The sequence below is a fragment of the Vulpes lagopus genome, chromosome 2, assembly GCF_018345385.1.
Source record: "Vulpes lagopus strain Blue_001 chromosome 2, ASM1834538v1, whole genome shotgun sequence".
Classification (NCBI taxonomy): Eukaryota; Metazoa; Chordata; class Mammalia; order Carnivora; family Canidae; genus Vulpes; species Vulpes lagopus.
Window position 1 is genome coordinate 104,774,983 of NC_054825.1, and position 13,374 is coordinate 104,788,356.

At 37.5% G+C, this 13,374-nt stretch overlaps 1 protein-coding gene across 5 annotated transcripts in view; it reads right to left on the bottom strand.

Moving 5' to 3' along the window:
• SERAC1 (serine active site containing 1) overlaps nucleotides 1-13,374 on the bottom strand; it is a 71,975-nt gene that overhangs the window by 30,545 nt on the left and 28,056 nt on the right. For all 5 annotated transcript variants that reach the window (XM_041746260.1, XM_041746258.1, XM_041746257.1 and 2 more), the window contains 4 exons: nucleotides 11,831-11,920; nucleotides 10,607-10,738; nucleotides 8,398-8,519; nucleotides 7,190-7,318 (listed from right to left, as the gene is read on the bottom strand). In XM_041746260.1, coding sequence (XP_041602194.1) covers nucleotides 7,190-7,318; nucleotides 8,398-8,519; nucleotides 10,607-10,738; nucleotides 11,831-11,920 — 473 coding nt within the window. The remainder of the gene's footprint in view (nucleotides 1-7,189; nucleotides 7,319-8,397; nucleotides 8,520-10,606; nucleotides 10,739-11,830; nucleotides 11,921-13,374) is intronic.

Consider the following 13,374-nt stretch of genomic DNA (forward strand, 5'->3'; position numbering starts at 1 on the left):
CTTGGTTAGGTTTATTCCCAGGTATCTTACTGGTTTTAGTATTACTGTAAATGGGATTGACTCTTGAATTTTCTTTCTTCTACTTTATTATTGTGAATAGAAATGCAACAGACGTTTTTATGCATTGATTTTGCATCCTGCAACTTTAATGAATTCATGTATCAGTTCTAGCAATTTTTTTGGTGGAGACTTTTGGGTTTTCCATATAGAATATCATGTCATTTGCAAATAGTGAAAGTTCTACTTCTTCCTTGCTGAATAAACCTAACTAAAGAGGTGAAAGACCTATACTCTGAAAACTATAAAACACTAACGAAGAGGACATAAAGAAATGAAAAGACATTCCATGCTTAAGGATTAGAAGAACAAATGTTGTTAAAATGTCTATATTACCCAAAGTGATCTACACACTTACTGCAATCCCTATCAAAATACCAACAGCATTTCTCACAGAGCTAGAACAAACAATCCTAAAATTTGTATGGAATAACAAAAGACCTCAAGTAGCCAAAGCAACCTTGAAAAAGAAAAGCAAAGCCAGAGGGAACACAATTCTGGATTTCAAGTTATATTATAAAGCTGTAGTGATCTAGACAGTATGGTACTGGCGCAAAAAACAGATACATAGATCAATGGATCAGAATAGAAAACCCAGAAATGAACCCACAACTATATAATCATTAATCTTCAATAAAGCAAAAAGGAATATCCAATGGGAAAGAGTCTCTTCAACAAATGGTGTTGGGGATAGCAACATGCAAAAGAATGAAACTAGGCTAGTTTCTTATACCACAAACAAAAATAAATTCAAAATAGATTAAAAGAACTAAATGTAAGACATGAAACCATTAAAATTCTAAAATTCTAAAGCAGAACACAGGCAGTAACTCTTTGACACTGGCCATAACAACTTCTTACTATATGTCTGCTGAGGCAAGGCAAACAAAAGCAAAAATAAACTATTGGGACTTCATCAAAATAAAAACCTTCTGCACAGCAAAGGAAACAATCAACAAAACTAAAAGGCAACCTACAAAATGGAAGAAGATATTTGCAAATGATATATCTAATAAAGGGCTAGTATCCAAAATATATAAAGCCTTATGAAACTCAACACCTAAAAAAGAAATAATCCAATTAAAATGGGCAAAAAACATGAATAGACATTTTTCCAAAGAATACATACAAATGGCCAACAGATTCATGAAAACATGCTCAATATCGCTCATCATCAGGGAAATGTAACTTAAAACTACAATGAGGTATCACCTCACACCTGTCAAAGGGGCCAAAATCAACAACACAAGAAACAACAGGTGTTGGAGAGGATGGAGAGAAAGGGAAACCCTCCTGCACTGTTACTGGGAATGCAAACTGGTGCAGCTACTCTGGAGAACAGTATATAGGTGGCTCCTCAAAAAGTTAAAACTAGAACTATTCTATGATCTAGCAATTGCACTAGGCATTTACCCAAAGAATACAAAAATACTAATTCAAAGGGATATATGTACCTCAATGTTTACAGCAGCCTCAACTACAATAGCCAAACTATAGGACAGCTCACGTGTCCATCAACTGATTAATTAAAAAAATGTGGACTGTAGACACGGAATATTATTCAGCCTTCCAAAAGGATGAGATCTCGGGGCACCTGGGTGGCTCAGTGGTTGAGCATCTGCCTTTAGCTCAGGTTGTAATCACAGGGTCCTGGGATTGAGTCCTGCATTGGGCTCCCCAAAGGCAGCCTGCTTCTGCCTATGTCTCTGCCTCTCTCTGTGTGTCTTTCGTGAATAAATAAAATCTTTAAAAAAAAATGAGATCTTGCCATTTGCAACAATGTAAATGGAGCTAGAGAGTATAATGCTAAGCAAAATAAGTCAGAGAAAGACAAATAGTATATGATCTCACTCATAAATAGAATTTAAGAAAGGAAATAAAGGGAAAGAAAAAAAGAGAGATAAACTAAGAAACAGACTCTTAATTCTAGAGCACACACTGATGGTTACCATAGGGAAGGTGGGGGGTGGGGTTGCAGGAAATAGGTGATGGGGATTAAGGAGTGCACTCATAATGAGCACTGGGTGATGCATGGAAGTGCTGAATCACTGTATTTTACACCTGAAACTAATATTATACTGTATATTAACTAACTGGAATTTAAGTAAAAAACTTTTTAAAAAGTGTTCAGGGGATCCCTGGGTGGCTCAGTGGTTTAGCGCCTGGCTTTGGCCCAGGGCATGGTCCTGGAGTTCCGGGATCGAGTCCCACGTCAGGCTCCCTACATGGAGCCTGCTTCTCCCTCTGCTTGTGTCTCTGCCTCTCTCTCTCTCTCCTCTCTCTCTGTTTCTCATGAATAAACAAATAAAATCTTTTTAAAAAAAAGTGTTCAGAGGACAGGGAGTCAAATCATGGTGAAAAAAGAATCTTCCAACTGAAAAATCAAAAGTACTTCATTAAACACAAAGCATTCATTTTTTTTTAAGTACCAGAAACAATTTCCTTCTGAAATTTCTGCTTAAAGGATAGATCTATGTGTGTATGTGGTCTGCCCAGTAGAATGGAGATGTTTTGAGTCAGAATCAGTTTCATCATTTCCACCATGATCTATGATACCTAAATATACTGAATTGGAATAATGTCAAGTCAATGCAATTAAAAGGTCATATGAATTACTTTTTCAGACATCACTATGTTTAGGAGATTTTGTTTAAAATAAGCCAACTGAGGGCACCTGGGTGGTCCAGTCCAGTTAAGCATCTGCCTTTGGCTCAGGTCATGATCTCAGGGTCCTGGGATGGAGTTCTGAGCTGAGCTTCCTGCTCAGTGGGGAGTCTGCTTCTTCTCCCTCTGCCCCTCCCCCTGCTCCTTTTCCCTCTCTCTCAAATAAATAAAATCTTAAAAAATAAAAATAAACCAACTGAGATGTGTGGGGGCATCTCAGGTGGCAGGAAACCCACAGCCTCTCCAAGGTAGTAAATGTTAAAACATGCACACATAGTATATGTTAATTATGAACACACATACATGTACACACACACACACACACACACACACACACACAAACCCCCAGGGTCCATGTAGACTATGATATTCTTTAAGCTGCTGAGGCCATGACTTCTCGGCAAAAAAGAGGTAGCATAGTCTATCAAACCACTTTCTTTCACTTGACTTAGCAAAATGTTAAAAAATGCTGTAGATGATATAACACTATAAAAGTTAGGGGGATGACAACTAAATAGTAATAAGCAAAAGAAAATCTATTGTGCTGAAAAAGAAAAACATCAGGCCAGGTGCCAGGAGCTCTGGCATTGGAACAAGGAGAGAAGTAAGTGAGTGACAGCAGGGGATACAGAAGTCAGTGGGACGCCTATGGCAGAGAACAGGGAGGCATTTCCGCCCCACTGTGCCCACTCCTCTGTTGATAAACAATCTGGTCCTGGCCAAGATGAAACTATCAGAAGTTGGACAAGACCTGCTGAAAGTGAGGCTATACTCTCTGGCTCTCAGGTGAAAAGGGAAGGATATAGATAAATTACTCAGAATGACAGGTGCATGGTCTTCAGGACACCAGCAGCACAAGCAACAAAAGAAAAAAATGCATACACTGGACTTCACAATTAAAAATGTCTGTGCTACAAAAGACACTATCCAAAAAGTGAAAAAACTTGCACAATAGGAGAAATATTTGCAAATAATCTATCTGATAAGGAATTTATATCCAAAATATATAAAGAATTTTTACAATAATAATAAGACAAGTAACTCAATTAAAAAATGGGCAAAGGATTTGAAGACATTTCTCAAAGAGGGTAAATAAATAACTAATAAGCACACAGAAGAGTGTTCAACATCATTAGTCACTAGGAAAAATGCAAATCAAAACCAGAATGAAGATGTTACTTCGCACATAATGAGGTGGCTCATAATAAAAAAGATGGGTAACAAGTGTTGGCAAGTATGTGGAGAAATTGAAACCCTCATATGTTGCTAGTAGGAATGTGAAATGGTGCAGCTGCTGTGGAAAATGTTTTGGAAGCCCTTCAAAAAGTTAAACACAGAGTTACCATATGACCCACTCCTAGGTACATATCCAAAAGAATTAAAACCATATACCAAAAAAAAAAAAACAAAAAAACAAAAAACAACAACAACAAAAAACCATATACCCACACAAAAACTTGTACTCAGATATTCACAGTGATATTATTCATAATAGCCAAGAAGTAGAAACAACCTAAATATCCATCAACTGATGAATGGATAAACAAAATGGCATCTATCCATACACTGGAATATTACTGGCCATAAAAAGGAAAGAAGTACCAATACATGCTACAACATGAATGAACCTTCAAAAGTCAGACACAAAAGGTAACATATTACTAACATATTAGATGGTACCCTTTATGTGAAATATCCAGAACAGGCTAATTCATAGAGAATGGGAATACAATAGTGGCACCAGTGGCTGGGGCAGGGGGAATAAGCGACTGCTTATTCGGGTTCTGCTTATTAGCAGAGCGACTGCTAATGGGGATTCTTTTGGGGATGACAAAAATGTTCTGGAATTAATGGTGATGGTTGCACAACTCTCTGAGTATATAAAAACCCAATAAATTACACATATTTATTTTTTAATTTTTTTTTAAGATTTTATTTATTTGAAAGAGAGAGTATGAGTGAGGAGATGGGTAGAGGGAGAAGCAGACTCCCTGCTGAACAGGGAACCCAATATGGGACTCAATCCCAGGGCCCTAGGATCATGACCTGAGCCGAAGGCAGATGCTTAACCGAATGAGCCACCCAGGTGCCCAAATTATGCATTTTCAAATGGCAAATTTTATAAAATGTGAATTGTAGCTCAATAAAGCTGTTACTTTATTTATTTTTTTTAAAGCTGTTACTTTAAAAAAAGAAAACTGGGATCCCTGGGTGGCGCAGCGGTTTGGCGCCTGCCTTTGGCCCAGGGCGCGATCCTGGAGACCCGGGATCGAGTCCCACGTCGGGCTCCTGGTGCATGGAGCCTGCTTCTCCCTCTGCCTGTGTCTCTGCCTCTCTCTCTCTCTGTGTGTGACTATCATAAATAAATAAAAATTAAAAAAAAATTTTAAAAGAAGAAAACTAGTTTAACTGGAAATATCATGACTTTTAAAAAAATTTAAGAAACACAATTGCTCTGCTCTGTTACTTCGGTTGCTAGGGTCCCTGGGGTCTATTTTCATGTAGAACAATACAGAGTGTACCCCTGAGGCCTCGGTCCTGGACTCTAATACTATTCTCCACTAAGAAGTACCAGGTCACCTTTGAGGAGCAACCAATTCATGCTGGAAGGTGGGAAGATTCAAGAAGGGCCAGGGACATCTTACCATCAGAAAACAAGGTGCTTTCTGTAGCCACCTTGGGGACTGAATTAAAAGTGACAATAAGGTCAGCTGAAACAAAGAGCTCTAGTGGGCCAGGCAGTGGCATTCTGAGCATCAAAAAGAAAATTATGATGACAATTCACTGGAGAGATTTCAACGCATGGACCAAATGGGGAAATTATATAAAGTATAGTAGAGAAGTCATTATCTACTGATGTGTTGTTAATTTGTCCCCTCCTGGCTCAAATGAGAAAAAGACAAATCATTAAATTGGCAAGAGAATATATGCTACTATAATTTGTTTTACTGATAAAATACTTTCCTCTGAGTAGATTATATGGTTGTTGTAGTAATAGTGACAGTAATTTGTTTTAATTTCTCTTAGAGACAGATATTTTATGAAGACAAAAAACTTGCTGAGATGATACTGCAAAAATAATGGATTTCAGTAACTGCTCTCAGGCAGGCTGGAGTTGGAGTAAATTTCGGATGCTGCATTCAGGACACTGTGCTCTGATCCATGTAGATGAAGCCTTCTGCTATGTATGCCAGTTACTTACAACTAGTGAATCAGCCTACAGCTAAAGCAGTGGGAGAAGGGGATGTAGGGGGAGAGAACATAAACTCCTCAATCAGGATGGTCCTCATGTGTGAAGAGAGTCTTACTCCAAAGGTGTTAAGGACCCTGAGTAGCACTTTGAGAGGTCTGACAAGATGGCACGTAAGCTGAGCATGCTGAACTGTGCCCTTCTGATCTGTGCTCAGTCTCCTTGTTTGCACACCATTTGCCACTACACAAACTTTACATCTGAATTTATACTCCTTATGTGACACAGAAATCCCAAACTAGGGAATTAATACCAAACTAGTCCAGTAAGAGTGAAACTCCTGATGTATCCAACAGAAGTAAACACAAAAACTGCTCTGCAAGGACCAATTTACAATCCAAGGTGCTCAGGACTCCCACAGAAAACAATCCATTTGGCTAAAGTCAAACTCACAGTAAAAATACTTCACCCATGTTAACCCACAATCTGAGAGTCAATGTCACCCCAAACAGTAATTAAGACCTCAATAAACTGAAATAGAAGACTCTGAAAGAGACTTTAAAATTATTTTTTAAATGACAGCAAGAACAGAGCCAAGATGAAAGAACAGGACAGCATGAGAAAGAGATGACGACAGCTGGGGAAGTGGTTACAGTGCAGACAGTGAAGCAAACAGACTCAAGCTGTATCTGAAGGGACAGTTTGCAGGAACTGTGGATTGGCTGAATGCGGAAGGAAGGAATCAACAGGAATTCCTATCCTTTAGCTTAAGAAAGTAGGTAGATGCTGTGCCATTTACTCAGATGGAAAGACTAAAGGAGAACTTAGCAGAGGGAGAGGTGGGCTCAACATGCTGAGTCTGGGACAACGATTACCGATCTAAGCAGAGACACCACATAGGAGGCTGAATATTCAGATCTAGAGCTTGGGTTAGAATGTAAGATCAGAGACATCGCTTTAGGCATCAGTAGCATATAGCTGATATTTAAAACCTTGTAAATTACTATCTATTCATTCTTCAAGATGTAACTTCAGAGTCACCTCCATGGTGTCTAACGTGACTTCTTAAGCAGAGTGAGGGCTCTCTGTGACTCTGTTTACTTACCTCTCTCCACATAGTCCGTAACAATGCCTGGAACACAACCAAGAGTCAACATGTTTATTCTGTTCTCAGAAGGATGACTATTCTAAGGTTCTAAGTGCTAGGCCCTGGCACAATATCCTAGAAAGGGTGGGCAGGCACTCCAAAATATTTACTGAAAGAATAAACGAGCTAACCTTCTGAGCAGCTAGACTTTGACTGCTTTCACTCAGAGCCAAAGATGTAAAATACTGGATACACTCATCAAGCTCCGTTTGAGGTAAAGAAGCCAGCAACTGTCTGAGCTCTTCTTCAATGGAAGAATCCTGGAGTAAAAGGAAAAGATATTATTCATAATTAAGCTCAACAAATGACTACAACAAAACCACCCAAAGAACCAAAGCCTTTAAAACAAAATAAGACAAAACAGAGGGCAGAGATAAATTAGTACTTTTGGTCTTGAAAACTGTTGTCCACCCAGGTATAGTGAGACTCACTTAATTTTGAGTTCTGTAATTGTTTCACAATTACAACTGCATTTACAATTCTTCTGTGTCTGCTACCTCATTCTGAAAGCCCTACTACAAAGTTTAGCTACTGATTCAAAATGATTACACTCTTTCTAAATAAATCTTGCTTCTAAAATACAGAATTAATTTCTGATTTTCTCTAATAATTTATACCTAGCATATTCACTTTTCTATTTTTCAATAATTCATTGCAATTTTTCAGATTTTCATTTTCTAGGAAAGGTGCCTAAGAAGCATACTCTAATACCTATTAGTGGTTAGTAATTAACATCTATGTGAAGTAATACTTTAATATCTACGTGTAGTGGTTAATAAAAACCTATGCAGAGTGACACATTAATATCTACATGTAATAGCTCTCTCAGGCATTTCTGCATCCCAGAAAACACTCAGCAATATCTGGAGACAGTTTCGGTTGTTATGACTGAAGGGATGCTACTGGCATCCAGTGAGCAGAAATAGAGATGCTGCTAAGCACCCTATAATGTACAGAACAACCTTCAACAACAAAGAATTATCTGGCTCAACATGTCAGTAGTGTTGAGGTTGAGAAAAACTACATCAATATTAGAACAAGGGGAAAAAAAATATTAGAACAAGGGAAAAATTCTTCGATGTTGACTGGCTATGAAGTTACCCTCTGGTGTATAGAGACTCCCTATGCCCCAAAGGGGAAAATAACACCAGAGAAACAACATCTCCTGATAAATCAAGAAATCTTTGCATAGAAACTACAATTTCAGGTTAACATGTAGTTTACCAGATTGTGAAAAGTAACCAACAGAGTGCTTTTTGAACTAAATTTACTTTGCACCCAAAGTGAAGATGATATATTAATCTATTTTTCACTCACTGGATTATTTTTATTTACTTACTTCTTTTAAGGATGGCAAAGGAGGTGGTGGGAGAAAAAAGCGAAGATCACTCTCTTTGCTTCGTGCCAAACCAATAAGAGTTCTCAGATCACAGGCTTGAGCAATTATCCTATACTGGTAATCTATTGTAAAAGTATGTTGTCAGCGCCCAGATTAGCTTACAGATATCTCAAGAATTAAATGAACAATTTAATTTTTAAACCACAAGTTTGCGATTCAAAATTTCCACAATTACAACTGCATTTACAATCCTCCTCAACATATATGTAGGCATATCTCGCTCCAATTAACCTTTTTGAAGAACTGAACTTCAAATGTAAAAATTGATAGGTCAAAACCAATTTAACTTTTCCTTTTCTTTGTAATAATTCTAGTGTTTAAAAACTGTTTTGATCACTACTCAAGAAACCCAATGTTGCACTGAGATCTACTGTCCCTAGTATAGTGCAGTACTTTGCATCCCATGATGTCCATGAATAATCTAAGGTTCCAGATGCTGGTACTTTATTTTAGCCTTCACAATTTAACCATTCCAGCCTTTACGTATTGCTTTGAATGACTGTGTCTCCCTCCCACCACCAGATTCATATGTTGAAACCTAATTCCCAATGTCATGATATGTGGAGGTGGGAACCTTTGGGAACCCCCATGACTGGGATTACTGCCCTTATAAAAGAGACCCAGAGGATCCCATGGCCCCTCTGCTACATGAGGACACAATGAAAAGCCAGTCATCTATGAGCCAGGAAACAGGTCCTCACAAGACACCAAGTCTGCTGGCACTATGATCTTGGATCCCTAGCCTATAGAACTATAAGAAATAAATCTCTATTGTTTATAAGCCACCCAGTCTATGGTATTGTGTCATAGCAGCCCAAATAGACTAAGCTATGTATCGAAAACAAAACTGCAACCACTGAAGCAGACATCATTTTTAATAATGTCAGTTCATAACCTGAGTGAGTTCTTTAAGATAAAATGGGAGGGCAGCTCAGGTGGCTCAGCAGTTCAGCACTGCCTTCAGCCCAGGGAATGATCCGAGAGACCTGGGATCGAGTCCCACGTCAGGCTACCTGTATGGGGCCTGCTTCTCCCTCTGCCTGTGTCTCTGCCTCTCTGTCTCTCATGAATAAACAAAATCTTTAAAAAAAGATCAAATGAGGAACTTTGCCCAAATCTACATGCCGGGGCTCTAACTCTGATTTTTCTGATATAGTAACTCCAAAATGGAGTCCTGGGAGGCAGTTTTTTTGTTTGTTTGTTTGTTTGTTTGTTTGTTTGTTTTGAGAGAGAGTGAGTGAGCAGGTACATGAGCAGGAGGAAAGGGCAGAGGGAGAAGCAGACTCTCCACTGAGCAGAGAGTCTGATGCGGGGCTCAATCCCAGGACCCTGAGATCATGACCTGGGCTGAAAGCAGACACTTAACTGAGCCACCCAGCACCCAGAAGGTAGTTTTTTTTTAATTTTTTTTTCAGAAGGTAGATTTTTTTAAGGATTTTTATTCATCTTCACTCACAGTAAGCAAGCTTAAAGGTTATATAATACATACATGTTTTTATAATTATAGCCACCAGTCAACTTGTATGGAGACAGATCTTATTCTGATACTTTTCTCTGAAAATATTCTAATTCACCCCTTTTTATAAGATGACTTTAGTAATAAAGTATACTTTAGTCCCTGTACTGTAATCAGAGTAGATCTAAATTCTTGCTCATGTACTTTTAGTGCAGAACTTGCGATTTTTAAATACAATTAAATTTTTTAAATCTTCCTTTAAAAACAATATACACACAAATACTAATTATTAGTGTTATATCCAAGTGGATTGTCAAAGTAAAAACAAGTCTCACTATACAGTACAGCAAGCAATTACAATATATTTTGTAAAATAGGAACCAAAAGAAAATGAAAATACAATATTAGGCTATAACTATCAGCACCAAGAGTTTCTCTAATCAAGTAAAACTCTATTCTGGTAGCAAGTTACACAAATATATCTTCCTCACTTTTGAGCCTGTTCTTACCAAACACATCTGGCTACCAGGCCAGCAGGTTTTCTACTTTCTATATCACTGGAGTTTCTTTTTAAAATTTTAATATTAAGACTTCCTGAATTATTTTCCTTCCATGACACCTCCTTTCCTTCCCTTTACATCAGAAATCAGAAGTGAGCTGGCAGTGCAGCAGATTCTTGGAGGGGCTCATTACCTTGCCAGTGATGGGTCTCTGACATTTCCTGCACAGCCTGCAATCGTGCTGCTCTATCACCTGACTGGCTCTTCCTCAGGAGCAACCACACAGCACATTCATGATCCTCTACATCAACTGTACTAAAGGTGTCTTTGCAAAAAGAAAAAAGAACAAGACATCATAAACAGTGTGAATAGTTGAAGCAACATATTATCTTCCTACTTATTTAAGATAGTAATTTATCAGTTTCTATAATAAGAGACTGAAATCCATTTCCAGGTATTGATAATGACTGACAGGTTTGTTCTTAGTTCTGTCATATTGCTATATTTTTTACGTATGTTATTATATGCTTTTGTTTTATGTACTATGCTGCTTTCACAACATGGTCCTTTTTGTTGTTGTTGCTTTTTCCCTAAAAATTTTTTTACTATGAAAAATATCGAACATATGGAAAAATTAAAAGAATAATACATTTATATGTTTATATTTTATTTAATAAATTTTATTATTTTTCCATATTTACTTAATCTGTATGTACATGTTTTTTTCTAAACCACGTGAAAGGAAGTTGCAGACATATCTGCCTCTCCTAAGAATAAGCCTGCATTCTCCTATATACTCACAATGCCATTATAACACCCAAGAATACTAATGAAAATCTCCTAATATCATCTAAAATCAAGCCTAACTTCATATTCAAATTTCTCCAAGTGTTCAAAAAATACCTTCAGAGTAGTTCTTTAAAATCAGGATTTGATTAAGTCTCTTTGGTATCTTTTAATTCTTGAAAATTTTCTCACCTTACTTTTTCATGATGTCAACTTTTTAAAGCGATCAAGTAAGCTCTTTCATAGCTAGCTCTACCTTGTTGATTTTTTTTTATTATAAAATCTACATTATTGATGCGATATTCTCATAAGAAAGCATGGGAGTGATTTTCTAACAAATTTAAAATCTTAAAGCACTCTCATCAAGAGAAAAGGGTATATTTAGTCTCAATATTTATTCACAGCTATCTAGCAACAATACATCCATAAAGTGAGGGAAGAAAACTAAAATTGTCCAAGATATCAAAATTAAAATCACCCCAGAATTAAATATAGCCCAAGAGAATATCATTCAATTTCCATAGCTATAATAAATGGCAGTATAAAAAATGGGAAAAAAAGATCTGAAGCTGATCATGAAATGACTTTCAGATTATTGATAAAGATTCTACGTTAAATATTTGACACATACCAGCAAATGGGCCCCGCAGTATCTTGGCTGATGTTGCCAATAGTTTTCTTACTGCTTTGTGAAGCTCTTTTCTTGCCTGGTAGGTGATTCCTAAAATGATTACAAATTTAGATAAAACCAAGTATATACTCTTAATGCTATCCTCCACTACTTTAGAGAACAAAATGTAGAAACTCTAATTTTTTCAAAAAATATAAAATCGCATTTTTTTTCTTTTAGTGTCACTATCAAAACAATTAAAACCACTATGTGAACACAGAGCTCTAGATCCCAAAATAAGATTGCTCTCCAAGTCAGGAAAAAAGTAAAAAACTAAACGAAAACAAAAACACTAGGTTAAACTAACAAAATCCTCATATGCAACATACAATTAGCTACATTCAGGAAATTGTCACTCAACAATAGCCCTTCTCAAACTGAACTTTGGAGATGCCCTACTATGGAGATGAAGCTTTGCCAAATGGATAAATTGTAAACTATAAAAATTATCTGTGTAATTGAAATTGTAACACATCAGGTAAGACAGTAAATATAAATAGGACAGATGGTGATATACACAGCTGTTTTTAGAAAAGGAAGAGCACCTCGCCTGCACCCGCCCCGAGCCCGCGTCCTCCACTCGCCCCACAGCCAGGGACACGCGCCGCGCACCGACACCGACGGAGCGGACATGGGCAGAGCGATGGTGGCCAGGTTCAGACTGGGGCTGCTGCTCCTGGCACTGCTCCTACCCACGCAGATTTATTCAAATCAAACAACTGTTGTAACACTTTCAAGTAACTCCTCCCAGAGTACCTCGACTGCCCCAAATCCAGCAAATACCACCACCACACTAACTGGCGGTGCTCTGCTGTCAACAGCCAGTCTCTTCGTGATCTCGTTCTCCCTTCTACATCTCTACTGTTAAAAGACTCAGGCCAAGAAACGTCTATACTTCCCCATCTTCTAAACCCAATCCAAATGGCGTCTAGACATCCAGTGTGACAAGGAAAAATAAACAGGTCTTCATTGAATCTGCTAATTCCACACCTTATTTTATTGACACAAAATGTTGAGGATCCCAAAAAAAAAAAAAAATGTTGAGGATCCCAAATTTGATTGGTTTGAAGAACATGTGAAGGGTTTGACTAGATGATGAATGTCTATTAAATCTACTGGAGTTTCATGTACAAGATGAAGAGACAACATCCAAGATTAGATAAGAGATAATTTCTTTAAATGTGGCTTAAGAAGTATGGACATGTAAAATTCTACCTTGAAAATGAGAATAGATTTTCTCTTACCGAGATGTAAAAGATGGGATGTGAACAGATTCGGTTTTCATTCGGTTCATTAAATCTTTAAGGCCATAAAACGGTTAATACAAAAAGCTTCCATGATTCTATTTATAAGTACATTAGACGGAACTTCCAGGTGTTACTGTAAATCCTCAATGCATTGTTTCAGCAGTACTAATTTAATGCCTATGTACTCTAGATAAAAGTTTTACATTGTTAAGCTATCACTGTTTCTTGGGAACTGAACTCTTTCCTCTGAGGCTTTGG